Source organism: Aaosphaeria arxii, assembly GCF_010015735.1.
Source record: "Aaosphaeria arxii CBS 175.79 unplaced genomic scaffold BU24scaffold_15, whole genome shotgun sequence".
NCBI lineage: Eukaryota > Fungi > Ascomycota > Dothideomycetes > Pleosporales > Aaosphaeria > Aaosphaeria arxii.
This window is the reverse complement of record NW_022983488.1, coordinates 306,021-331,740: the sequence shown is the minus strand read 5'-3', so window position 1 is coordinate 331,740 and position 25,720 is coordinate 306,021. Positions and strand designations below refer to the sequence as shown.

Genomic DNA, 25,720 nt, shown 5'->3' with positions numbered 1-25,720 from the left:
ATCACAGCTTCAGCTGATATTTGGGATTTGTCCTCAGTCGCTCTCCGTATTTTAGCGAGAGCCAGATCATCCCCATCATGCCGAAAGAGATCCCGGCTAGTAGTGTGTTTCCCCAACCATAACCAAGGCGTTGATACATCTTGGGACCAGCGAGAGGTAAAAGTGCTCCTCCGATGCTGCGGAAAACCGTGTTTGCAGCTGTAGCGCTAGCGGCATATGCCGGGAAAGCGTCGACAAGGTATGTGGCCACCGGCGTAAAGACTGTGATCATTCCAATACCAATCAGGACGGTGCCGATGATAGGTACAAACCAAAACACCCCGGATTGAGCTGTCCAGCCATACAACAGCAGTCCAATTGGAATCATGGCACCGCCGGGGACCATTGGAGGAAGACGATATTCCGGTTTCATCTCCCCACCTTTCGACATTTTCTGAACGATGGCATCAGAAACGAGCCCAAAAATCGTCAGTCCAGCAACTTGACCGAAACCAAATCCAAAGTAGACTAGTCCGACGTTGTTGACAATTCCATATTGAACTTGGAAAAGTTCAGTTATCGTCGTGAAGAGGAGATACAGAGTACCGTAAGCGACTGCAGTCAAGAGAGATAGTCCCAGGACTATTGGCGAGTAAAACAACAGTTTCATTGGCCGGACAAAGCCTGTAGTAATTGCCTGTCTCTGCGGCTTGTTAAATGTCGCTGCCGATTCAAGGCTCGGATTCCCAGTGATTTTCCTCAATTTCTTGGTCTTTTGTTCGAGAAGCGTCGGCGGATATGTTTCTCGTTGAAACACTATGGAGAGGGCGAAAACGGCAACAGCCTAGAACCAAGCAATTAGCTCAAAGGTATGGTATAGTGACCAGCGCTCGAAAGATAACCCACCATGATAATGAGGACCCAGAATACCCATCTCCATCCTAATGCACGAGATACATATGCACCAACTACAGGGCCAACACACGGGCCTAGAAGAACAGGCATCGTCCACACCGACATGGCTCGGCCGCGCTCTGCTTGTTTGAAGCAGTCCGACACCGTACCTGGCCCTACAGTCAAGGGGCATGCACCCACAAGCCCCGTAAAGAGGCGAAATATGATTAACATGGGCATGTTAACAGAAAGTGCACAAGCAATGTTCATAAGAATGAACAAGAAAGTGCACACGTGGTAAACTGGAAGGCGGCCATAAATCTCGCTGCACGGAGCAAGGAAGAGTGGCCCGAAAGCGTATCCCAACAAATATATAGAAACGGCGAATGAGCCAACATCGCGGTTCGAGGTGCCCATGTCCTGCATTACTTGATCAAGCACTGGCGCGAACATTGAAGAAGCGAACGGCCTGTATGTTGATCAGCGTTTAGATGGGACGACGAAGCATTGATTGGGCCTGACTACTAACGTGAGAAATGTTAACGTTGCGACGACGAGAACATTGCGCCATTTCAAGGCCGGTCGCCAGTTTGTAGGATGGTCCGGATCGTCCAAGCCATCCCAGTCTACAAGATCAGAGTGACTGGAATGATAAGAATCGACTGTTTGGGAGAACTCTTTGTCCGCGCTGTCTGCTAGATGGTCGGCATGCGATGATCCGTTTGATGATGTAGGTGTCCCTGAGTGCGGCTTTTCAACACTCCGCTCTGCTGCGTCTCGATGCGTTGTGATTTCCGAGTTCTTGTCATCCATTGCGGCCATGTTGTGGTGGAGTGAAACAGCATTTCACAGCTGGCAATGATTGAATGGAGTTCAATCTTTTTAGTATATGGCCAGTATGTATAGTGTACAATGTGTCATTGCCAATTTGCTAGTTGATAAAGTGTTTCTTACGTAGCGCTAAGCAACTCCTGAGCAAATATCATCGGAGCTGTCATACCGCAGATCGTGTCGGGGAGAAGCCGAAGGGCACCCAAACACTAGCCTATGAAGCGCCCTAGCGTCGGCCCAGGTCCGCGGGGGTGGCCCCAATGTGTCAATGATATTTGCAGGGGATGTCAGTGGTTCCCGAAGGATATTTTCCTTCGGGAACCTTGCCACATGGAGTGGCTGGTTTTTGTCTCCTTTTATACCCTGGCATTCGGATGAGACCCCAGCGTCGGGAAAGTCGCAGGGCTGACAACACCCATATGCTCCATCGAGGAACTGACAGTCAGCTCGACGATGCGGAAAAACCAGCACTTCTTCAAAATAATCTTGCAACGAACTCTGTTTCCATCACACACCTGCTTACAGGATGCTACATGTGCGCAGCACAGATACATATTTCAATAGCCGTAGGCAGATGTGTTGTGGAAAGATCAATGACAGATCATCTAATGTGCGACCATCCAATTCTTATCATCCAGCATGTCAAAGTACAAACTGCCCAATAACTTATAGATATCGATTAAAAGGTCCTGACAGGTCATGACAGTACAGGATAATGCTTCTTATTCACATGAGTGCATGAAGTCAAGAGGATTCTGGCACTGATAGACAGTCACCATGACGTAGGATTCCAATTGAAGACTTGCTTATACATATTGCTAATTCCAACTTCTCAACATGATTCCGGGCTCACAATATGACCAGCACTAGATCTAGTTCCTCCACTCCTATAACACACTAAGCTAAGTCTTTGCGGAACGGCCTGGCTCAGTGTTCAGGGCCTGAAGTAGAAGCCAATGGGCTACGGTACGAGTCCTCAAACCCGTTGGGCACGAACGGAAACGGTAGGGTTTCCCACGGCCTTGCTTCCGGCATCGGATTCAATTAGATCTAGATCCTCGATAGTTTCGACTGGGCCCTTAGCCAAGATGTAATCGGCCTCAACGGTAATTGTCTTCCCCTCGAATAGTTCGCCAATCTGCTCCAGCGACCTTCCCTTGGTTTCAGGGAACATAAACCAGATCACTACCACAAGGTAGACGAGGATGCAACAGAACAAAATATAGTACTTCCAGCCAAGAGCAGCCATGGCTATTGGGTTGAGCATTTGTGCTGTGATCAATCCGGCGTAGGAACACGTGAGAGTCCAGGTCAAACCTCGGCTGCGGAGTGTAAATGGGAAGATCTCGACAGTGTAAGCCATGGCCAGAGGAGTCCATGAGATGTCGTAGAAGAAATAAGCAATGAAAATAAACGCAACCACAGTACGGCCAGCCAAAGCATCTCGACTGGTAAAGAAGTAGCCCGTGAGTCCAGTCCAGGCAATGTAGCTGCAGAGCAATCCGCCGGTACCGATAAGGAGGAGTTTGCGACGACCGAGGCGGTCAACCATCATGGCTCCGGCAAAAACTGCGGCAATGAAATTGAAGACTTGCAGCAAGCCATTGATCAATGTTTGGTCTTTGGCTTCCGTAATGCCAATAGTGTTGAGAACAAGAGTGAGGTAGTAGCTCACAACGTTGATGCCATTCCACTGGCTGAAGAACCCGAGGGTGAAACCGATAAAAGTACGCTTGCGGTTTGCAGCCGTCCGGAAGAGTGTCGCGAAACCAGCTTTCGCGGCTGCATTGCGCTCATCCTCAATCGCCTTGGTGATCTCGACCATTTCGTAGTCAACGAGAGGTGAGTGCGCAACACCGGCTGCATGATGCTTCGTAAGGATTGCACGAGCTTCTTCCGCTCTGTCATTAGCAATAAGCCAACTAGACAGTACTTTGGTTAGTGGTAGGCAATATGATGAATCGGAACCGAAGTGTGACCTACCGTGGAGATTCAGGGACCCAGTAAATGCCTAGCAACTGGAGGAAGGGGAAAAAGGCTTGAAAAACCGATGGGATTCTCCAGGCCATTGTCGAATGCATACGAAATGTCCCATAGGTTATCCAAGCTGCAGAAATGCCTCCAACAAAGAAAAACGTATTGTATAATGCCGTGAGCTTTCCACGGTGGGTTGGGTAGGCAAGCTCTGCAATGAGAATTGGACTTGGTAGTGCAATAAAGACTGTAGCGAAACCGATAAGGGATCTTGCGATGATGAACATCGGCAAGTTGTACGCAGCTGCTTGAATCGCTGGGGCTAGCACAAGACTGCAAAGCCCGATCCAGAGAGGCAACTTGCGTCCCCATTTGTCCGAGACCCAAGCAACCAAAGGCAATCCAATAATTTTAGATGACGGATATACGGCGTTGATCGCACCAAGTAGCGCTGGGCGAGGCTTGTCAAAATAATTTCGCCACTGGGGAAGTGCTTGCAGTCCGTTCATCATGGAACCTAGTGACAGAGGGCGTAAGCGACGTGTAGAATATTTCAAGAGCAGTTTCTCCTGCATCATAATCTTCAGGGATAGGTTGGACTTACCATCGTATCCTACAGCAGACGCGGAGAACAATGGCACCAAGAGCATCAAATTGAGTAGCAGTAAATGCTTTGTACGATACCACGCAACTTCAGTATTGGGCAATACCTGGCAAGGTTAGCAAAGATATCTAGTTGATATATGCCATGCAACAGCATGGACATACCTTAGCAAGCTCGGCTCCTGCTGTGTCTTGTCCAACAGTTTGTTCTTTCTTTGATCCGAACATTTTCGGGGATGATGAGGTGAATTGCAGCGTGATCGAATAAAACCTCCGCTCGCGAGATGTATCAGAAAGGAGCTCTTGCAATGACCGAATGATGAGAGTTGATGAGGATGTTGGGTCGGTGGTGTCTTATATGTTTAAGGACGTCTGGCGTGAACCTTCACGAGGAGCGAGTTCGGGCCTTCGATGATGAAGGCCGAGTCACCACAAGGCCCATCACTCCAGCGTGGGCATGTACTTCAAATCCGGGGAAAAATCCAAAAGGAATCTGGGGAAGAAACGCAGTTTTGGCATTAAGCAAAATCTGTAATTAGTCAATGGCGCTGCATGTACTGGTAGCTGCTAGCGTGAAAGCTAGCAGGTTCAGCCTCGACGTTACGAGGGTGCGAGGGTCGAGATGGCCGGGGAGCAGCCGAGATTCCAAAGGTTCGCATGTGCTAACTAGTCTCTCCATACGATGAATATGGTGATATCGGCACTTCCGATAGTTTGAACACATCATGCTCCCACCAACATTCCATGTTCATTCCATGTTTCGACATCTCGGAACATCCGACAGGCTTGGTGGAGCACGCACAGTCGGCTTTACCGGTCGGAACCATGCCAAGCTCCCTACATTGTCAATAGTTTCTCAGCAAATTTCTGTAGGAGGAATCTAGTACCGAAATCGTACGTCTTTGGGGTTGAAGGGCGTCGTGTCTTTGTCGGCTGTTGTATGGGACGCGTTTGAGATGGTACACGATTCCTTGATTCTGATATCTTTCTTGAAGTTTCGCTAACATAACGACTAGTCGAGGGCATCGACACTCGATTTCTCTCGAATGGGGCACACTTTGAATTCAGTCTGCTGACATCTATGAGAAGAAAATGATCAAAATCTGCGTGATAGCCGTCTTAAAGTTGTCACGAGGCACAGTCTATAGTTTGGCAACAAGCCACAAAAAATGCTTCGTGCATCACACATACCGCGAAAATTCGTAACATAAGAGACATAGAGTCCGTATTTGCTCCTCTGTTTTGAGCCCACTGCATCGCTATACCATGCGGGCGTATAATGCAGCGGTAAGCATCTGTTTCTTGTGCGACTGGCGGTTCAATCGGATGTGGGACTCGGGACCAGCTCTCGGCAAGATTGTCGACAGTCCCCCCCCTCGGGGATGTTCCCCGACAAGATTGCAATAACTAGACCACAGCCGTTCCATTACTTGTAACATCAACTCCTCCCAGTAAATCTACAATCCGCACAATAGCAGGCTCCAAGAAGAGTGCTGTATAGTCTCAGGAAGTTTTCCCAATAGCCTGAAATCATGGGGACGGGAAACACAATACAGATACCACCAAAATCACACAAAAAAGATGATGTTTTCGATGTAGAGAATGTCATAAAGAATGCGTCATTGTCGGAGAAAGTGTCCCTACTGGCTGGTATGGTCTCTATTGTAATATTATATGATGGCATTGAACCTTCAGCTAATATGGTAATCAGGCTCGGACTTCTGGCACACGACCCCAATCCCAAGATTCAACGTGCCTTCTATCCGGCTAAGTGACGGACCCAACGGCGTTCGAGGAACGAAGTTCTTCGATGGCGTGCGTGCTGCCTGCCTTCCATGTGGCACAGGTCTAGCTGCAACTTGGGACGAGTCTCTTTTGTATAAAGCTGGTAATCTCATTGGCGAAGAATGCAAAGCCAAGGGTGCACACTGTTGGCTAGGTCCTACTGTCTGTATCCAGCGGTCACCACTTGGAGGAAGAGGTTTTGAATCCATGTCTGAAGATCCATACGCAACGGGAAAATTAGCCGCCGCTTATACAAAAGGTGTCCAGGCAACAGGAGTAGTATCTACCCTAAAACACTGGCTAGCAAATGACCAGGAACATGAAAGGGTCGGAGTGGATGCTGTTGTGAGCAACCGGGCACTAAGAGAGATACACATGTTACCATTTCACATTGTGATGGCTGACGCTAAGCCCGGTGCAGTCATGGCTTGTTACAACAAGGTGAATGGAGAGCACGTTTCAGAGAGCAAGAAGATGTTAGACGGCATACTACGCGATGACTGGGGCTTCGAAGGCTTAATCATGAGTGACTGGTATGCCTCCTTGATTTTTTGCATCTTCGAGTTGGCTATTGACAGCTGAAACAGGTTTGGAACCTATTCTACTGCTGAGGCGCTGAATGCCGGCTTGGATCTTGAAATGCCAGGACCTGCAAGATTACGAGGTCCTATCGCAGAGCTTGCAGTCTCAACTCGTAAAGTCAGCCGTTCGACTATCGACCAGCGTGCACGAAACGTTCTAAACTTTGTTCAACGAGCGAGCAAGGTAGAAGTCTCTGCAGAAGAGAGCACGCGAGACTTTCCCGAGGACCGCGAATTGAATCGCAAGCTTGCCGCAGACAGTGTGGTGCTGTTGAAGAATGACGCAAAGCTTCTTCCCTTGGACGGGAAATCCATACGCAAGGTCGCCTTGATTGGACCCAACATGAAAAACGTTGCGTTCTGTGGCGGCGGATCCGCTGCCCTCAGCCCATATTACACGGTTTCGGCCTATCAAGGAATCGTCGACCAACTGTCACCCGAAACTGAGATCTCATACGAAATCGGAGCTCATGCGCATGCTTTCATTCCCGAACTTCATGCTTCGGATGTTTGTACACCAGAAGGATTGCCTGGACTGCGAATGCGGTTTTATCGGGACCCGCCTCACGTGCGTGATCGGACCGTGATTGACGAGATCATCATACAGGATTCCACGTGGCAGCTCCTGGGTTTCTCACATCCGCAATTGGACAAACTATTCTACGCGGACATTGAGGCAGTTCTGACTGCGCATGCCACAGATGCTTTCGAATTTGGTCTTGCAGTCTACGGCTCAGCAAGTCTGTACATCGATGAAAAGCTTGTCATCGATAACACCACCGTGCAACAGGGAGGTACATTCTATTTCGGGAAAGGCACTTGTGAAGAGAGAAGCCTTGTTGATCTCGTCAAAGGCCAATCATACAAGATCAAAGTGGAATTTGCCAGTGGTGCCTCTAGTAAGCTTGTCAAACCTGGTGTCGTAAATTTCGGAGGCGGTGCTGGTCGACTTGGAATGATCCAAGCTATCGACCCAGATCTGGCCATTTCTCGAGCCGTTGAAGCTGCGTCGCGAGCAGACATCACAATCCTATGCGGTGGTCTATCTCGAGATCAGGAGTCCGAAGGTTTCGATCGGCCTCATATGGATTTACCCGGCGCCGTCTTCCGTTTGTTCTCTGCTGTGATAGCTGCCGTGCCAGACACCGTTGTGGTTACTCAAAGTGGCACCCCTTTCAACATGACTCCCTGGGCAGACTCGGTCAAGACGCACCTGCATGCTTGGTTCGGCGGAAACGAGACGGGTAATGGCATCGCAGACATCCTCTTTGGTCGTGTTAATCCCAGCGCAAAGCTACCCCTTTCATTTCCACGACGCATTGAAGATACGCCAACATACCTCAACTTTGGCAGCGAAAGGGGGCGAGTCGTGTATGGCGAGGGCATCTACGTGGGCTACCGATACTATGAAAAGGTTTTGAGGGATGTACTCTATCCGTTTGGGTAAGTTGAGTGAACCCATAGACTTTGGCAGGAAGAACTAATTTTCCCATGATACAGCCACGGCTTGTCCTACACAGATTTTTCAGTCTCCCACCTTATCGTCAGTCCCCACTCAGCGCGTTTCAAAGTACTGAATTCTGGAGCCGTAGCAGGCGCGTCGGTAGTGCAACTTTACGTGTCCGCAGACAAGACAACATCCTCCATCGCCAGGCCGGAGAAAGAGCTGAAAGGATTTAGTAAGGTCTACCTACAGCCAGGGGAATCGTGTCAAGTGGAGATAAAATTCGACCGGTTCACAATAGCATTTTGGGATGAGGAATGTCAGGCATGGAAGTGCGAGAAAGGAGTCTACAAGATTTTGATAGGCTTGAGCAGTCGAGAGATCGTTTTGGGAGGCAAAATCAACATCGAGAATACGACAACCTGGACTGGATTATAAAGAAAAAGCCCCGTACGCAAGATATACAAGATGAGTCTCTTGTGCTCGGGATCTGTTTTAGATTTGATGCGAACCTCTACCTGTCGTTTTGTAGCATCTCCTGCCGGTTTGTTGCGTTTACAACAAGTCTTTCAATTCCGGCACAGGCTTGGTTAAATGGGTCACTCGCTATTCAAGAATACTGTAAGCCTTTCTTTTGGTTAATTCGCGCGTCAGGTCTATCGGTTACCGCGTCCCTCCAAGTTTACGATAGGTTTCATCGGTAATTGGTTTGGGTGACCATGTGATCCTATCTTCTCGAACACATGAGGGAATCAATAAAGTCTGGGCAGCTCATCGCAATACAATGATGTAGTTGCTTATGAATTTAGATTGGGAAGTATGGCAATTCTTTTTTGGTAAAGGGTTTGGATGTCTCATAGAAATGTTGGGTGTACGGTGGAATTTGTGAATGGCATCAAGGATTGATATGATACAATTATTATTCTATTGATCTCCAGATCATCCTACGCAGCCGTATCTATAAAATTCACCAATTGTTCAAATATCATAAGAAAATGCCATAGCTAATCCCTAATCCCTTTTGATGCTCTATCTACATAATACCGATCTAAATGCATCTATATAAACTCCAAGATCCCATCCCAGACACTAAACCTTCGCCATCACCCTCGGATTCATCATCAACCTTACCACCAAAATCAGCCCTGCACTAGCGAGGGTCAGACTCCCCGCATAGAAGATCGCCGGCCTGAACGCCTTGAGCCCGGCCTCAGTGCCACCATAGGCATCAAGAAGGTACCCCGCGATCGGGCTTCCCATAAAGTAACCGAAGAACCACGACGTCGACAGCGCAGACATGGTAGCAGCGAGACGCTCGTCGCCGAAAACGGCGCCCGTGACAACGGGCATGAGGCTGAAGAAGCCGCCGGAGCCGATGCCGTTGAGGATGGCGAAGAAGATGACGAGGCCGAGAGAGGAGGCGAAGGGCCAGAGGGCGAGGGCGCTGACGCCGACGACGACGAGGGAGAGCAGCATGCTGTTTACTGGGCCGATGAGGGAGTCGGCCCCGAAGCCCATGCCGATTCGTCCCAAGGCGGAGGCGATGTTCCAGCAGGCGAGGACGGCGGCTCCGACTTGGCTGGAGAGGCCGATGGAGGAAACGTAGAGGGGGAGGAGGAATGGGGGCACGAAGAGGGGGAAGGTGGCTAGTCCGCCCATTAGGAGCATGACGTTGAATTTGATGCTTTTGAAAAGACGCCTGTGATGGGTTAGTGAGGGGTGTTTCTAGAGATTGTGACATGAAGATTTCGAAATAGTTTACCATTGCATTCCGGCTGCGGCACGGCGCTGTCCAGAAGGTGCTTTCAAGAAGTACGAGGCTGGAAGTATGATAGCCCATGCACAGGCTCCGAGAATCTTCAACGCCGTCTCGAGTCCACAACTAGCGATGAGCTTCTCCATAGACAGTGATATAACAGCAGATCCGATTCCAGCGCCGCCATAGACGATCCCAGTAGCCAATCCCCGCTTCTTCTTGAACCAGAGCGATGGGACGGTAGCAGCGGGCTTCGTTATCATTAGTAAACTCATTGTACAAAGTGATAAAGCGATTTGGTACTTACCAGGAACAACAAAGAAGCACCAATGCCGAATAAAAATCCCTGAGTAATGAACATAGCCGGTACGGACTTGGTCGAGAATCCCGCAGTGAACTCTCCCAGGCCTAGAAACACACCTCCCACGAATGCCGTCTTGCTATATCCAAACCTCTTAATGATACGCGCAGTAATCGTGCACGTGAGTGGTGACATTGCTGCGCCGACAGATCCAATGAAAGAAAGAGTCGGCACATTTGCAAGGCGCCGTTGTTCAAGGTGCAATTGGACGATGCCGTAGGAGTAGATGAGGCCGAGGTAGACGAAGAAAATGGCCGATCCGGCGAGGACTACAGGCCATCCTTCCTTTTGGTCCCAGACAATTTCCTCTGAATCGGAATCCGGTTGAGGCTGGGGCTCTTCTCCCAATCTGTGGCCCGGTGCACTGTAGTTGTCGGATTGTCGGCGTGGGAGGTGGGCTAATGGGATGTCTATCTCGCTGCGGTCCGTGGCGGGCGTCCACGCTGCAAGTGTGTGTGTCGAACTCATTATTGATATCGTCACTTGACCTCAGATATATGTGTTGGTAGAGAATAAATATCTTGATTTTGTTCGAGTAGCAATTCATTGACTCATTTTCGCTCGCTTCGTAGCGGACTTGGTTTCCTTTCCTGGGTTTCCTTTTCCGTCGGGAAGTGTCAGCACCATTGTAAGCTAGCGCCACCAACCGAGCATTATATGAGAGCATATGACGATGAATCTAGAGAAATATTTTCTACAAAGATAATGTTGATGTATATTTTACGGGCTTAACCTGGCGCTTCAGGTGATAATGCTCCTAGACGAGGCTAAATAATTGCATTATCACGGTTTTAAAACCACTATATTCATCTTGTTAAGGTAATTGATGGAATTGAATGAATAGCTACAAATAATTTTGCTTTTATTTATATTTATCATTTAAATCGTAGCTATCTCAACGGACATGTCAATTGATACACAATCAATAGATGACCTGACCTCTGACCAGTGTCTAGGGTGGAGGACTGATGTCCAATCCATCGACCGTGAGGTGGAAACTATCCATCCTAGAATAGCTCCCAGCAACATCCATATCCAAGCGGCCCCTCTCGCAGTCCTCGAAATCGATCTCCTGAACAAGTAGACCACCCTCATCAACTTCCCACAGCGGGCCAGAAAGCACATCTCCAAGCGGCGAGATAATCGAAGATCCGCCACGGCAGACGAACTCTTCGCCCGCGGCTGATGATACCTTTGGTAGGGCGTGCGAGGTGGACTTTGGGCTTTGAGCTCCATCGTCGATAACAGAATGATCTCCATTTGGAATGCGCACGTTCTGTTTGCTGTTCTCTTCCGCAATGGGTAGGCAAATCTCGTGTTTGTCTTCTGTTGGGATTATCGTACTTCTTCTCCTGGTCCGAATGCTGCTTGTTTGTCCGGTCGACGTAGCGGCCGGTTGAACGGTCTCCGCCGTGGCAGTCTCCCCAGTGATCCAGTCTGGCAAATGCTTCTTCTTGACGCACTGGTTTGCACTGATAACAAAGCAGCGACCCTCGCAGCCAACCGTCCTCATCAAGCTCAACCACGCATCTCTCGCATCCGCCGTAGGTGCAAGCCACAGGTTCACATTCTGGCTGTACAATGCCTGTCGCAGGAGCGGCATGTAATTCTCCCAGCAGATTGCAGCCGCCATCGTCACCCTCACACCTCTGATATCTGCCGTCACGGCCCGAAGCGTAGACGCGGAACCCTGGCCCCAGACCAATCGCTCGGATCCAGTAGGCATGACCTTCCTTCTCTTCCCGATGATACCATAGCGAGGACATACGTAAACGGCGCCGCAATACAATGTTCCTCCGGACCTCTCAACGAGACCAGTCACGACGAAGACGCCCGTCTCGCGGGCGATCCTTTCCAGTTCCTCGCGGGTCCCATCACCACGGTACTTCTTCTCGCGGGGCAACGGCAGCGTGCGATTGACCCAATCCTCCCCTGCACCCTGGGGTGTATCGCCTAGATCGACGGCATCGTGGTAGTATGCGAGGAATTGCTCACGGCCCTCGGGTGCGCGGGCGCCGACGGATGCTCCGAATGCGCAGGTGCGTGGGTATCCGCCGAGGTAGGCCTCCGGGAAGAGGATGAGGTCGATGCCTTGCTGGGCGGCTTGTTTCGTCGTGGCTTCGAGGGCGCGGAGGGTCTCGGCTGTGGTGGAGAGGGTCCGGCTTTGCGCGGAGGCGACTTTGATTTTCTGTGGCATGATGTCGAGCAGGAGTTGGGATGGGTGTTGGAGAAGAAAGGATGCAGGTGTATATTGCACTCGGGAGGATTGGAGGCTTATGTATGTCTATGTATGACTGACTCAATGCCGGATGCCGCTGGCTTGCCGATTGATGAGTGCCGATAGCAAAGATCGTGACACTCGTGAGTAATTTGCGGCGTGATAGCTTGAAGTCAAGCAATGACTAGTGAATTGGGTTGATCCCCCGCTATTGCTTGCGGAGTTGAAGCCATCTTATTGGTCAATTCACCTGACTGGTTCAATCTGATTACCAAGCATGAGGACGAGGCTTCAACATTACCCTCTACAATAATAGATAGGGAAATACTGAAAAGAAAAAAATCATGTCTGGTAACGTTCTCCGTAGTCAATTGTTTTTACTGGCTAATCAAAGGGATGACATTCGTTTGGGCACTTACACACTCCGAGTTGGCATTCTTGCGTTACACTAATTACATCATAAGCTGTTGGGTTGTTGTTCCAAGTATCAGATGCAAAACCATACGAGTAGTTAAAGCGGTGAATCAAACCCATCCAAGAGGGAAAGCAGATAGCATCATCATTATTGGAGAACGCAACTACATCTGTTTTTGATCAACCGGCCGGTGAACGCATATGGACTACAGTAGCGGGAACCTCCCTTACCTCCCATTGGCCAGATGATCGTGGCTAGGGCCATATTTAGTATGTACGACGTCGTAGCTCGTAGATCCGCAGTCCGCAGTCCAGCCATTGTAACCCCAGTTTGTGGCTATGTTGGCAAAGCTTCTTTTTAAATGACAAGAAGGTACCCGGACATACTCATAGGATTCTCTAGTAATCTCAATTACCACGAACAGCCTTTGCTACTTTTCTTCATAGCACATTTACACCTTCGTACCATAGAAAGCCATCAGTAGCAATAATGTCGGGACAAGAAGCGGGCGAGTCATCAAACTCAGCTACAAAAGCACCGAGCAAGGAACAAGAAGCCCAACAAGAAAGAGATATCAATTCATCCGACAACCAAGAGTGAGAGAGCACGCACCATCACATCGACATCGTCCAGCACTGACCACAGTCCAAAGAGTACCACCACCACCCTACACCTCAACAGCAGCATCATCATCATCTACCGCACGACCAGACAACATGATACCCCTCTACGACGACGTAGAATCCGATATGCTCGCCCTTGCCACCGGCGACCCCAATGAAATCGTCCCAGTCCCCATGATTCACAGCACCGAGAAGCAATCCTTCCGCAACCTCATCCGCGGCCGCACCGTCGTCACTCGGACAGTCATCGTGCGCAAGATGCCGCGATCCTACTACCTCGCGCACTACGCCAAAGACGCGCAGGGGAACTACGTGGGGACGGGGAAGCCGGCAGCGGATGCGGGATTGGTGTTCGTGCCGTCGAAGAGCACGCCAGGCGACGTACTGGAGCAGGTGAGGACCGTGGCGTTTGGTAAGGAGCACAGCATTGATGGGTGGGTGCTTCCGGCCGGGTTGGCGGCGATTGCTATGTGCTAGCTTGTCTTCTATTCATTGCGTTTGAAGCTTCGTTTAAGATTATTGTCTGCTTGGGTTGTTGAGAATGAGGGGAGTTCAGTCATGGGAGTGAGAGTCGTTCTGGCGCATAAGAATACCTACTTTGATCTCTTTCATGGCAAAGAATCGAATTTCGAATCGGAAATTAAGTCTAGATCTATCAGATGTCTCTATTTGCGCCCCATTTATAGCTTCACCATCTAGCAGCATATATTTTCAATGTTGATGTATAACACGCATTTCGTTCATGATTATTTCAAGGAAGTACATTCGAGGGGAATAGTTTTAGTCTTGTATTTTTGCAGTGGGTGCGTATACAATCGAGGGGAGTCGGTGTAAGCTAGGGCTGAATGGGGTTGTGTACACAATGCCAATCAGCTGAGAAGAGTGGGGAAAAAGGTTGAGATACACTCCACGTCATTACTAAGGTTGAGAAGAGGGTGAGGTTGAGCACTGCACATGCTCTATCGGTGATTGATAGACTGGATTGAGTCGTTGGAAAGCAGGCGTTCGTGAAACACATTATCGTAAGGAAAGTCATTATCTAAACTACAGACGGTTGGCACATCGGGCTAGCTACCTGCTAGCACCATGTGTCTTCTTTATCTAGAGTAGTTATTTGAGAATATACTGTAGCCAGTAAACATTCTCAAATCGCGATAGAACCTCACATATGCACTGTTGTCGGCATACAATACTAGCACAGCGCCTGCCCGCATGTCAACCCTCTGTACCATGTTACCCTGCCTGAAAAGAAACCAAGGAAACTATCCGAGATACGTTAATGAATTTCCAGCTTTTCCACAGGATAATCTCCGCTTGTCACCAGTTCCGCAGCCTCTCCATGGCTCAAGCCTAAGACAAAGGCAGGGCCAACATAGACCTTTGAACCATTTTCAAGGGTGCGAACAATGCATAGATCCACCGAGACAGGCCAGACATAAATCAAGTCCCCCGATCGCATCCCGGGTGGTCCCATTCCGAGTCGATTATTCTTGGTGTGGAAGAAGCGGTAGCCACTAATTCCCTTCTGGTTAAGACGGTGTGCTGTCCAATTCGTGCAGGCGCCTAAACTGGTACCTTCCATATCCCTCACAACCTCCAAGGCCGTCATACCGGCATGCCAAGTGGCGGGAATTGTATCAGTCATTGAGGGAAATGCTGTGTTGAGCGTAGTAATGAAGTTGGGACCCGGATCAACATGAAGAACCCCGAATCTCTCCTCAATGTCAGAGTTTGTGGGACCGACGCAGAGTTGATATATGGAGATTACAACAATATGGGATGTTAGCAACGAACCAAGATTCAACCTGGTCGATTCCCCATCAAGTGGAGGACCTTCGTCATCCAAAACGACTCGAAGGATTGCTTCTAGCGCAGGAACGTCTCTATCGAAGGTATGCCCTCTATAATAACGAGCAGCTTCCATAATGTACATAGCAAACTCGACATACATGGTCTCTTTGCTCGGGTGCTGGCTCGAAGAATCAACTACAGGAATCCGAACGTCTTCAACAGTATCGACCATGATGCCGGATATTTTCAGGATACCTGATGGGGTTATATCGATCTCATTGCCAACACTGGGGAAAAGACCATTGGAAGCGTTTGCTAATATCCCTTGAGCTGTAATACAGGTTCGAGAAAAATCTTCAACCCATGACGGCAGGTCATGTGGAGATAGATTACGGCCAGCAATTCCACTACCTGCATTTCGAAAAACACTGCGAAAGGTCCGGTCTTTTTGTTGCGTTTTTAGACATTTCTCCCAGAACTGAACGAATACGTCTCTTACAGAAGCGTTGTAATCCACATTCATCGACACGGGCTGGAAGCCTAGGGTGCCAAATACATGGTCTCGAGGGTCTGTTGCCCCCGCCCGGCAGGCTCTGAGGTCCAGTAAGATATCTGGCCCGTTTCTTGCCATTTCGGCTTTTTTCATGGCAAAGAGGAACACTTGGGAGGAGGCCCACCCACAGTCATCTAGTAGAAATCGCCACAGTTCAGAAGGGATGTCGGGAGGTATCAATCCCCTTAGGGTACAGAACCAGATCTGTGACCAAAATCGAGATATGCTTTCCCAGCTAATGCTGCGGTAGCCAAGCAAGAACACAAGGTTCTTTGCCATGATAATCTCCTGTTGTATCCATACCCGTTTCCAGTATCCAAGGTCGAATATCTTGAAGACACTTGCCCACAAAGGGTGGATAAGCTGCTCATCATGGTCAAGAGTCTGCCAGAATCGCGAAAATGGGTCAAGACCTTGGAAGACATCAGCCGCAGTATGAGTTTCTATGTACCCACAGATTTCGTCAAGGCTGTTTCCAGGAACCTGCCACTGATTTGAAACCTCCTGGAGGTCACTCACGGCTTGTCCCAGGTTTCTTTCATCATCGGCGCCGAGCCAGCCGAGGGCTAAACGAGCTGATCTAAACAACTGCCCCATGAGCTGAACTTGACTTGATCGCTCGGTCATATCGTCCTGGTTGATACAGATGGCATCAATCCAGAATACGTTGGGAGTGGACCTTGGAAACAGTGCGAGACTTTGGCTGGAAGCCGCTTTGTGCGTGCCTAGTAATAGGAGATTAGCAACCAACTGTGTCATTTCTCTTTATATTGATAGCTCATACCGGACGTAGAGTCTTCATTGTTGGAGATCTGGTGCAAGATTCCACGGATATGGCGCAAGGCTGAGACGAGATTGGTAGTTGCTTTGAAGACTTCGCACTCGACAACAATCTCCTGCGTGAGGTTTGGATCACCCCAAACGTACGACAGAGCGTTGAAATTAGGCTGGTCTTCAAGCGATGCGAGTTGGAGGGTGCAGGAGATGGTGGACGATTCATCCTCGCTGGAATGGATAGATAGCAGTCGGATCTGCTTCCGCAATGCGTCTAGAGGCTCATAGAAACTGTATGACATGTTGATGCGTCGATTTTAAGTATCATCGCACACGCACAATGTCAGTGTGTGTAGTTAAATTTGTATATGTTGTTTCATTGTGTGAAGGGGATTGTGGATGTGGGAAGGCCGAGGCTGAGGCCGAGGCAGCAGCCAACACATCACTGCTAAAACGCCGACCAGTAAGATTGTACTATTCTAAGCGTAGATGAGCGATAATCCCATCCTAGGACATTTTGCGACATGGATACCAGACCAGAGCTAACGGACACTGGGACTCTTCTTTTTTCAATCGGAGAATGTTTCGACCTCTTATCTATGTCATTCACGGGACTTTGACTGTGGAAGATGAATTCTCTTAAAACCATGTATATATTAGAGAAGAGATGGTATGCAAAGCTCCTCAGACTTTTATTAAGACTAGGAATTATCTATTTAATAAACCTGATCTGACTCTTTCGCTCAGGACTCTACGCAAATCGTCGCTGAATAAAACGATATTCTTGATTGAGGTTGAAATTATTAGCCACATGAGCCTATGCAACCTTTGGACTAGCTATATGAAAACAGAAGGAGTTAAATAAAACCTAACATCTAGTATGTTTACAAACCCCTTCGTACGTTCTTACTACGCAAAGTTGCACCTAGCAAAGGCTAGTCTTACTTGTTTAGTCAGTTGAGTAAATTACCCCATGTGAATTCAAGCCTGTCATTGGCACCCCTTCCAGCAATCACTTGATTGTTATTCCGAATGCTCATTCAAGATCGCCGGTTGGATTTGGGGTTGAATACGATGACTAATTATCGTTGCTTAGATAGTTATGCCCATATGTGTATGTCGGTGGAATAGCAACCGTTTCTAGGGGGTGTTTATCCCCGCTTTTGGAGTCCATTCCACGTCGCTTAGAAAAAGCTAGATTAATCAAGATTTAGGATGTATTAGCTATTTATACAGTAAGTCTACTAGTCTAGGCATAGCTGTGTAAAAAAGCAGCTAAAACTGAGTAGGAATCAATCAATCAATCAATCATGTGTAGCTGCAAGCCGGGATGCTGGTATAGCTCATAAGGATTATGATGAGGTATTCTTCAATTCACCCGGTATCCATCTCTCAATAATTGGAACCGCGGCACTGAGGTTCTCAGTCTTCAACTTAAACATCCCCATGAATCATCAGGCGCAAAGTTAAGGTCGTGAAGCGAGCAGTCAATTGTAGATTTGAAACGCATATTCCGTCGTACAAGCGTCTAATCAAAAGCTTTGCATGTCGCACAATTCACATCTCAGTTTCTTCAAAGAGCACCATCCTTTCCAATCCAAACATGTATTCCTCTTCGTCTCCGTTGTTGCACCTAGCTGCTGTGGAAAGCCGGATCGGAACAAGGCCTGAACTCTCGTCCACCCCAAACATAAGGAGTTGGGCTATCACGGTTGCAGCATTGGTCCTGCCCGTGATCAGCAATCCAAAATTGTCAAAAGAATGAACAGTGCTATTAATCACACTTACCCAATCCACGCTATAAGCACAGCAAGCGTTATACCAATATGTTCCTGGGTTACCTGCAGGCCAGGGAGCCAAGTCCGGGCAACCATCGATTCGTCGGACAACTGCACTTTGCGCTATCGCAAAGAGGGAGAGAACGATGGCACTGGTAAGGAGCTGCATCTTGGGAATGGAGACTATTGGAATTGTGGAAGGTTGAAGGCTGAGTTTGGGTGACTGTGATGAGCTTCTGTAGGAGGGAGTGGGTGGAATTTATAGAAAAATGCGATTCCTGTACTGCGCTGCTACCCATGTTCACAATTGGAATAATTCCGCGAAAAGTATTTGCATTCATCTTCTAATCTGCGCATGCTCGGAACCTGCCGTATATTACTCCCGTTAATTCTAATACACGTACAGTAATTGCGAGGCTTTAAAAACTTGAATCAATCCCGGAAGCGAGTGAAACAAGCATCGCGGAGTAATATCGATCAAATAGGCCAATGTTTGGTCAGGCGACAAGCTGATCCCGGAGATGCAAATGCGGGCAATGGTCCCATTTCGCATTTGCATTTCCTAATCGGTGGTAGGAACTATTAATTTGGAATTTGAGAATGAACAGGTGTAATATCAAGGTTTGCTAAGACGGTGGTACTTCGGCGTCGACGGACGTTTTTTAATTAAGAGATGTGTAGAGAGTTTCTAAGATGGTAGAAGCAATCAGTCGAGTTACGGGCCCTTGGTGATTCTCCAATTTACTCAATATGTGGTTGGTTGCATGCTAGAAGGGCGGAACACTCATGGAAAGGATTAAATAATTACGTGTCACAGCTTAATGTATGTTCTGAAGATTAACAGGTAAAACTATGCACTAACCGCCGGAATCAGTCGTAGTTGATTGAATCCTGGCCAAGCATTTCTAATTTATGCGTCCTACAAGCAAGCTGATAATATAAACGACCTGATAGCCCTACTAATATATGGAATAATGCATTTGGTTGAGATATCGAGATACAATCTGCGATGTCTTGGCCCTGACACAATATTAATCCTCTTCCTCCATCTTCATGTTAGTATCATCAGTCGGGAAGCTTTTCAAGGCCGACACCAAATCCTCCATCAAGTCATCCTCCTCTGGTAATCCTACTTTGACATCCCCTAAACGGCCACAAAGGTCATTAAGCACACTATCAGAGACAGGCGCCTCGTTCTCGCGTGGCGAGTGCTCCTGGGAGCTCCCACGATCGTCAAGGCCATTCTGGGATCGACTTCGATTTCCAGCAGCATCTGGAGACCGACCACGCCTCTGCTCCCTACGTCGCCGCTGCAAGATCAAGTCCAAGTTACTAGGCGTCATGGTCCTGACCATGGATGTCGACCTACCCCTCACTTCCCTTGCACGCACTGCAGAGTACTGGCTTAGAAAAGGTTCGGACACCGTACGATGCTGCTTGTACTGCCGTCGCAGCCGCGAGTCCGGCTTCAACTTGTCGGTGAGATCCTCTTCAAGCTTCGCCATATAATCTTTGCTGCTGGCAGGTTTGGTGGAATCGTCATCTATCATCTCCGTGTCATCTCTTTTGGTTTTCGATCCAGTGGAATTCTTAACGAAAGAAGCGTGCAAGCCCGACCCCTGCAAAGAATCACGGCCGAGGCTATAGGCCACAAGGCCATGGAGCGTAAGAAGGCTCGGTGGCCGCACAAGCGGCCTCCAGCTCCTCGATGGTGATGACCTGATCATCTCGAGCATGCAATTGTGGCATCTGGACGCCCTGGGAGACATTCGCTTGTATGCGGTGGCTGGGATGCCCGAGCATGTCAGTACGCGGTAGCGTATACACTGTTCCCTGAAGAGATCGTCGAAATTTGGAACACACTTCAAGTCGTGCGTCTCGGAAGCGGGGTCAAAGCATGAGAACGGCGGTGGAAAGGGGGATGGGATCGGTTTGTCTTCTGGAGTGGCTGCGATGGAGTCGCGGAATTGTTTGAGTACCGGGATGTCAAAGTCTTTGGCCTTCTCGAGGACTGGGTTGTTCTCGCCTTTGGCTTTTATGTCCTTTAGGACTGCTTCAAAGGGAGAGTCGGGATCTTTTGAGAGGTTTTCGATACTGTCCACGAGGTGCTTGAATTCCTCGAGGTACTTTGGCTCGACTTCGAAACGCTCGCGGATCACCAAGCTGTGCATGATAGATCGGAGCAAGTCTTCGTCCGTTTCATTTTCAAAGATCTCCATTTCGTTTTCAAAGATCTTCGTGCTTGCAGAGGACATCTTAAGGAATCGGTTGGATGCGAGGTTGAGAATTGGGAATTGGTAGATGTAAAAAATGTTGCAGCTGTTGTTTTTTGTCGTTGAGTGATTCACTGGGGCGTGTTTTATGGTTTTCTGTTCGTTGCATTGTAAAGTGATGTTCTGGTGATTGGAGTGCACATTGCTATAGACGAATGAACTGTGCACTTCTTTCACTTGACATCGATTTGTTTATTCACTGAGACGATAGGGCATGGGACTTTGACCCGCCACCTGAATGCTAATCATAGGTGACACAGATCTCGGAACTTTTACTGGTGAGATGCATTAATCATACGGCCATAAAACAGTGAGACAGTTCAAATTAGACACGAGTGAGCCATAATTTTACCCCAACTCTCGCATACAAGAATCCAATGATGTACTGAACAATGCCCGTCCAAGGGAAGCCTCGACCATCGAACGTTTTGCCATTATGGATAGAAACAAGTGTTTACTCAGACAATAGCAACTGAATTTTTACTTTTGCCTACACCAATAACTTTCTTTTCTGCCTACACCCACCAAACCAGCTTCTTTCACTCAATAATCAATTACTCCGACCGCCGCAGCTGCCTGAGAGGCTCTACCCACGCTGCCCCTATTGGTTGATCAATTATTCTCCGAAAGCCCAATTAACCACTAAATATTTTTGTTTCAAGAGTGTCGAATATTTTTACAGTTCGGAGAAGCGTCATATTGCCGTAATAGACATTGCTTATTAGCTATCTTATCTCTGCATGTCCTAATTAGGTTAGTTCGAGTGTAGGATGCTCATCAGCAGTTCTATGCGTAAGACAAAGACAGTACAAAGTGGACAGAGTTTGCGTGGTACAAAGAATTTATCTATGCTTTTCACTGGGAGTAATTTCGAATTATTGGATTGGACCTTCGTTCACAGAGACAATGCGCATGGATTTTGAATGAAGTTTTCTCTCTGTTTTAGTTCCCCTTTACAAACATTGCTTGGCGGATGAGATGCCCTGAGAGAGAATCAAAATTATGTTCGCATTGGAAAGAATGAAGTGAAACATTTTCAAGCATGATAGACGCCATCCGGAAGATTGTAATGACGTGATTTGTAGCTACAACGTATGACAGGAATGCAGGCGTAAGCGAAGGAGCTATGGCTGTCGATCGCAGTCGATCACGGTGAAACATTACGAGATGAAATTATACTTGGGCACAGAGCTTATTGCCACGTCGAGATGCGATGTTCTGACCAAGTAATAAAAAGTCTAGGGATCTATGGCCTTTTATACACTGCAATGAAGCTGTCTACACAGTAATCACTCGTCTGTGGACAACGATGCGGTAGCTACATGGCTAGTTCTTCTCCACACTGATGGGATCGTTCTCGTAATCGTATTCGTATCTGGGGAACGCCAACAATGCGATGCCACATACTTGGATCGGTCTGTCGTTTCTTTAAACATCACGTCGGGAAAGGAATATGTGTATCAGTCCATTTTGGATCCACCATAGTAGAATCACTAGCAACATTGAATGGGCCAAAGTGTTCGAATTCGACTACAACCATGTTTGAGATAAACTTTCCAGAAACAAAAAAGTTTGTTTCGCAGGATTGGATGGATCTGAGGCTCCCCCACCCACGTGGTCTTGTATACTCTCAAGGTGTATGGACTTCTCCGCATCCAAATCTTAGCAAACCTTGGCCTTGAGACGGGAGTTTCCTTTATAGCCACCGCCCACACCGCTGCTTCATTGTTCATTCATCTTTATTCCAATACCATTCTCAATCTCTCCATCGCTCCTATCATCCATGGCTTCAGAGCCTGACGTCCATCGAGCAATCTCGTTGAAACCGAGCCCGTTCCATAGCCCGCACTCGTCGCGGGAGCGTACTTCGAGTCCCCACCCCGCCGCCACCTCCGAGACGGCCCTCCCGCTCCCCACATCCACAACAACACCACACTCGCGCTCCCATTCACGCTCACGCAAGGACGGTGCTAGCACCGCTGTCGAGACTTCTTCTGCATCCGAGGATCACGATCCCGTCGCACGCCATGTCTCCTCTTCTTCTCGCGAGACCTACGATGTCGAGCGACAGACGCCGCCTCAATACACTGCCGACAACGACCCATATCAGCTCGCTTCCCGGCTGAAGCCCCAGAACGAACTCGCTCAAATCCGCGCGAACACGTCACGGAAACGCGATGGCTTCGGCCCAATTGCATTGAACGAGAAGGCGCGGAAGGCCCGCAACCTCGAGGAATTCTACGAGACACAGAATGAGAACATTGAGCGACTGCTGAAGCCAGTCGACGACCACAGGCGGGATGCGAAGGAAGAGGAGGGCGCAAACCATCTAAAGTATCGTATCGCCGTCATCGGCAGCTTTGCCGCGAATGTCATCCTGGCCGTCCTCCAGCTCTATGCCGCGATATCATCCAAGTCGCTCTCTCTGTTCACCACCATGGCCGACTCGCTGTTCGATCCGCTCTCCAATCTCACGCTCATCCTCTGCGCCCGCGCCGTCAAGCGCGTCGACAGCCGCAAATTCCCCTCCGGCAAGGCGCGCATCGAGACAGCGGGAAACATCTTCTTCTGCTTCCTCATGATCACTGTGTCTGTTGTCATCATCGTCGAGTCCATCCGCGAGTTCGCCGAGCATCGAGCTACTGACCCCGACACCAACGCTTTCTTCCTCCCGTCGGTCATCGCAGTCTGCATTGCGTTCGCGACCAAGTTCGCGCTCTTCCTGTACTGCTGGGCGATCCGCAACAAGTACAGCCAGGTCCGGATTCTGTGGGAGGACCACAGGAACGATCTGTTCATCAATGGCTTCGGTATCCTCACTAGCGTTGGCGGTGCGAAGATCAAGTGGTTCATCGATCCGATAGGCGCTGTTCTTCTGTCCGTTTTGATCATCTTCCTATGGTCGCGGACCGCATACTCCGAGTTTCAGCTTTTGATTGGCGTGAGCGCCGACACGCACATGCTGCAGCTCATCACCTACATCTGTACGTATTCCCCCATCCCATAATACCAAATGTACAAATACTGATATGTATACAGCGATGACGCACTCACCCTCCGTCCACCAGATCGACACGGTGCGCGCATACCACTCCGGACCCCGCCTCATCGTCGAGGTCGACATCGTCATGGATCCCGAAGCCACGCTGCGCGCCACGCACGACATCGCCGAGGAGCTGCAGATCAAGCTGGAGAGCCTGCCGAACGTCGAGCGCGCGTACGTGCATGTCGACTACGAGACCGACCACGCGCCGGAGCACTTCTTGAAGAAGGAGTTGTAGGTTGGCGTGGGTGGCATCAGATGATGAGTGACGAGTTGGAGAAGTTGGGTGGTAGCATTTACTTTGGCTCTTCGTTGATTCTTCGCGAAAGCAGAAATTCGAGAGAACGTGATCCGGGGCACTTTGTCGTATGGATAGCATCTAGATATCACAATGAACCCGTGACTGATACCCAGCCTCGTAACGCTGACAAGTACCTAACCAAGAAGTTGCACAATCCCATGAATCTACATCTCTATGCCCCCTCACGCACATATAAATGCATACATACATACATATACACACGACATCTCGTAATCCCCACGCCCACGAGGCGGGCCAAAACCCACACCCACGTGCTGCTCTATCTCCCCCATCCCCATCCCTCCCATTCCAAGCGAAACGACGAATGAACGTCGAAGCCGTACCTCCAACACACCACAACGCATCCACCACACTGTAGGGTACGAATGTAAGCAACCATGCACACCACATGTAGATACTGCGGACGTGGGCGTGACATCTCGCATCGCATCACATCGCAGGTAAGGTACATATGCACGACTGCGAGCGGAGATGTGGTTCGTGTCTCCCATCTCTGCCTCTACTCTCTCTCCATACCATCATACCATCATAACAATCCATAAATCCCCACTATGACACCACCAAAATCACTCCCCTCACCAACACTGACCCAGCACGCCCACGACATAGCAATCCAACACTTCCCCTCCCACAACCTCACCTTCTGGGCCGGCGTCCAGGGCGGCTGCAGCCACACGTTCCTCCTGACCCCCAACTCCTCAGAAGACAGCAATGGCGATGTGAAAGAGAAACTCGTACTGCAACTCCGCCCGCGGATCCACGCCCTCGATGCTAGTGTCGTAGCCGAGGCCAGTAGAGTCTACGGTGACGATGTCGTTCCTTCAGCACGTATCCTGCCTACCCCAAACCCCTCAGAATATGAGGAGGGGGAGTGGCAGGTAGTTTGCACGCCCCTCTTACCAGGGACACCGTACTCGCGGCTCCAACCCACCGTGGATATCCGCCCAGGAACCGCAATGTTCGCGAGACAGGTAGGGCTGGTGGGCTGTCTTGCTAGGTTTATCGGGCGCGCTTGGACGTCTCGGCCTCGTTCGAGGGGGAGGGGGAGGGCGGACTCGCCGTTCGATGACTCTACTTCCACTTCCCCTACCACCTACGATGCCGGATGTGAGGGTGGGAGGGGGCAGATGAAGGGGAAAGTCGGGGGCGTGATTCGCGCCAAACTTCGTCGTTTGGCGGAGGAGTTGGAGGGTGTGGAGATGAGGGCGCGGGCGGGGGGTGTGAGGAGGGATTATGAGGGTATCATGGACTGTGATGATGGGTGGCCGGTAGTGCTGACGCATGGGGATTTGATTGCTTCGAACATCCTCATCGCTGATTCAAATTCAGATAGGAGGGAAGAAGAGGAGATAGAGGAGGCCAGGATAACGGGGGTTGTGGATTGGGCGGAGGCGGAGTGGTTGCCGTTCGGGGTGTGTTTGTACGCTGTTGAACAGTTCCTTGGGTTTCTTGACGCGGAGGCGAATGTGTGGAGGTACTATGCTTGTGCGGGGGAGCTTAGGAGGGTGTTTTATGAGGTATTATGTGAGGAGGTGCCGGAGTTGAAGGGGAGGTTGTGGGAGTTGGGTGTCATGGGGGATGTGGGTGTTTTGCTATGGTACGGGTATGCATGGGATGGGGGCAGGATTGATAGAGTTGTCAATTCAGTGGATGATGGAGTCGAGGTGGAGTGCCTGCGTGCGTGGCTGTCGTGATGACTGCGTCCATGGGGGACGGAAAGTG

At 49.3% G+C, this 25,720-nt stretch overlaps 11 protein-coding genes across 11 annotated transcripts; 4 read left to right on the top strand and 7 right to left on the bottom strand.

Moving 5' to 3' along the window:
• Position 1: 1 nt before the first annotated feature.
• BU24DRAFT_497588 (MFS general substrate transporter) lies at positions 2 to 1,695 on the bottom strand (the record flags this gene model as incomplete). The annotated part of the gene is made up of 3 exons (XM_033534286.1): positions 2 to 823; positions 886 to 1,342; positions 1,403 to 1,695. 3 exons carry the CDS (start codon positions 1,693 to 1,695, stop codon positions 2 to 4), a joined length of 1,572 nt encoding a protein of 523 aa, XP_033377362.1.
• Positions 1,696 to 2,528: 833 nt separating this feature from the next.
• BU24DRAFT_381045 (general substrate transporter) lies at positions 2,529 to 4,779 on the bottom strand. The gene is made up of 4 exons (XM_033524733.1): positions 4,447 to 4,779; positions 4,283 to 4,388; positions 3,688 to 4,195; positions 2,529 to 3,626 (listed from the first exon to the last, which is right to left on the bottom strand). The coding sequence occupies exons 1-4, from the start codon at positions 4,507 to 4,509 to the stop codon at positions 2,681 to 2,683; spliced, it is 1,623 nt and encodes a 540-aa protein (XP_033377361.1). The 5' UTR covers positions 4,510 to 4,779; the 3' UTR covers positions 2,529 to 2,680.
• Positions 4,780 to 5,813: 1,034 nt separating this feature from the next.
• BU24DRAFT_474451 (glycoside hydrolase family 3 protein) lies at positions 5,814 to 8,985 on the top strand (the record flags this gene model as incomplete). Its single annotated transcript, XM_033532841.1, has 4 exons — positions 5,814 to 5,931; positions 5,993 to 6,599; positions 6,654 to 8,090; positions 8,148 to 8,985. 4 exons carry the CDS (start codon positions 5,814 to 5,816, stop codon positions 8,527 to 8,529), a joined length of 2,544 nt encoding a protein of 847 aa, XP_033377360.1. The 3' UTR covers positions 8,530 to 8,985.
• Positions 8,986 to 9,023: 38 nt separating this feature from the next.
• BU24DRAFT_428981 (putative monocarboxylate transporter) lies at positions 9,024 to 10,722 on the bottom strand. The gene is made up of 3 exons (XM_033529612.1): positions 10,155 to 10,722; positions 9,854 to 10,098; positions 9,024 to 9,790 (listed from the first exon to the last, which is right to left on the bottom strand). Exons 1-3 carry the CDS (start codon positions 10,674 to 10,676, stop codon positions 9,181 to 9,183), a joined length of 1,377 nt encoding a protein of 458 aa, XP_033377359.1. The 5' UTR covers positions 10,677 to 10,722; the 3' UTR covers positions 9,024 to 9,180.
• Positions 10,723 to 10,914: 192 nt separating this feature from the next.
• Positions 10,915 to 12,607, bottom strand: BU24DRAFT_89831 (carbon-nitrogen hydrolase). The gene has a single exon (XM_033534773.1). The coding sequence runs from the start codon at positions 12,403 to 12,405 to the stop codon at positions 11,161 to 11,163; it is 1,245 nt and encodes a 414-aa protein (XP_033377358.1). The 5' UTR covers positions 12,406 to 12,607; the 3' UTR covers positions 10,915 to 11,160.
• Positions 12,608 to 13,143: 536 nt separating this feature from the next.
• On the top strand, positions 13,144 to 14,120 carry BU24DRAFT_89796 (uncharacterized protein). The gene is made up of 2 exons (XM_033534772.1): positions 13,144 to 13,437; positions 13,494 to 14,120. Exons 1-2 carry the CDS (start codon positions 13,331 to 13,333, stop codon positions 13,939 to 13,941), a joined length of 555 nt encoding a protein of 184 aa, XP_033377357.1. The 5' UTR covers positions 13,144 to 13,330; the 3' UTR covers positions 13,942 to 14,120.
• A 368-nt stretch (positions 14,121 to 14,488) lies between these two features.
• Positions 14,489 to 16,974, bottom strand: BU24DRAFT_428977 (uncharacterized protein). The gene is made up of 2 exons (XM_033529611.1): positions 16,593 to 16,974; positions 14,489 to 16,533 (listed from the first exon to the last, which is right to left on the bottom strand). The coding sequence occupies exons 1-2, from the start codon at positions 16,882 to 16,884 to the stop codon at positions 14,741 to 14,743; spliced, it is 2,085 nt and encodes a 694-aa protein (XP_033377356.1). The 5' UTR covers positions 16,885 to 16,974; the 3' UTR covers positions 14,489 to 14,740.
• A 1,113-nt stretch (positions 16,975 to 18,087) lies between these two features.
• BU24DRAFT_89784 (uncharacterized protein) lies at positions 18,088 to 18,580 on the bottom strand. The gene is made up of 2 exons (XM_033534770.1): positions 18,371 to 18,580; positions 18,088 to 18,308 (listed from the first exon to the last, which is right to left on the bottom strand). The coding sequence occupies exons 1-2, from the start codon at positions 18,454 to 18,456 to the stop codon at positions 18,140 to 18,142; spliced, it is 255 nt and encodes an 84-aa protein (XP_033377355.1). The 5' UTR covers positions 18,457 to 18,580; the 3' UTR covers positions 18,088 to 18,139.
• Positions 18,581 to 19,391: 811 nt separating this feature from the next.
• On the bottom strand, positions 19,392 to 20,615 carry BU24DRAFT_455935 (uncharacterized protein; the record flags this gene model as incomplete). Its single annotated transcript, XM_033531399.1, has 1 exon — positions 19,392 to 20,615. One exon carries the CDS (start codon positions 20,613 to 20,615, stop codon positions 19,392 to 19,394), a length of 1,224 nt encoding a protein of 407 aa, XP_033377354.1.
• A 1,693-nt stretch (positions 20,616 to 22,308) lies between these two features.
• Positions 22,309 to 24,102, top strand: BU24DRAFT_497581 (uncharacterized protein). The gene is made up of 2 exons (XM_033534285.1): positions 22,309 to 23,617; positions 23,673 to 24,102. Exons 1-2 carry the CDS (start codon positions 22,417 to 22,419, stop codon positions 23,912 to 23,914), a joined length of 1,443 nt encoding a protein of 480 aa, XP_033377353.1. The 5' UTR covers positions 22,309 to 22,416; the 3' UTR covers positions 23,915 to 24,102.
• Positions 24,103 to 24,406: 304 nt separating this feature from the next.
• On the top strand, positions 24,407 to 25,692 carry BU24DRAFT_497580 (uncharacterized protein; the record flags this gene model as incomplete). The annotated part of the gene is made up of 1 exon (XM_033534284.1): positions 24,407 to 25,692. The coding sequence occupies exon 1, from the start codon at positions 24,550 to 24,552 to the stop codon at positions 25,690 to 25,692; it is 1,143 nt and encodes a 380-aa protein (XP_033377352.1). The 5' UTR covers positions 24,407 to 24,549.
• Positions 25,693 to 25,720: the final 28 nt, after the last annotated feature.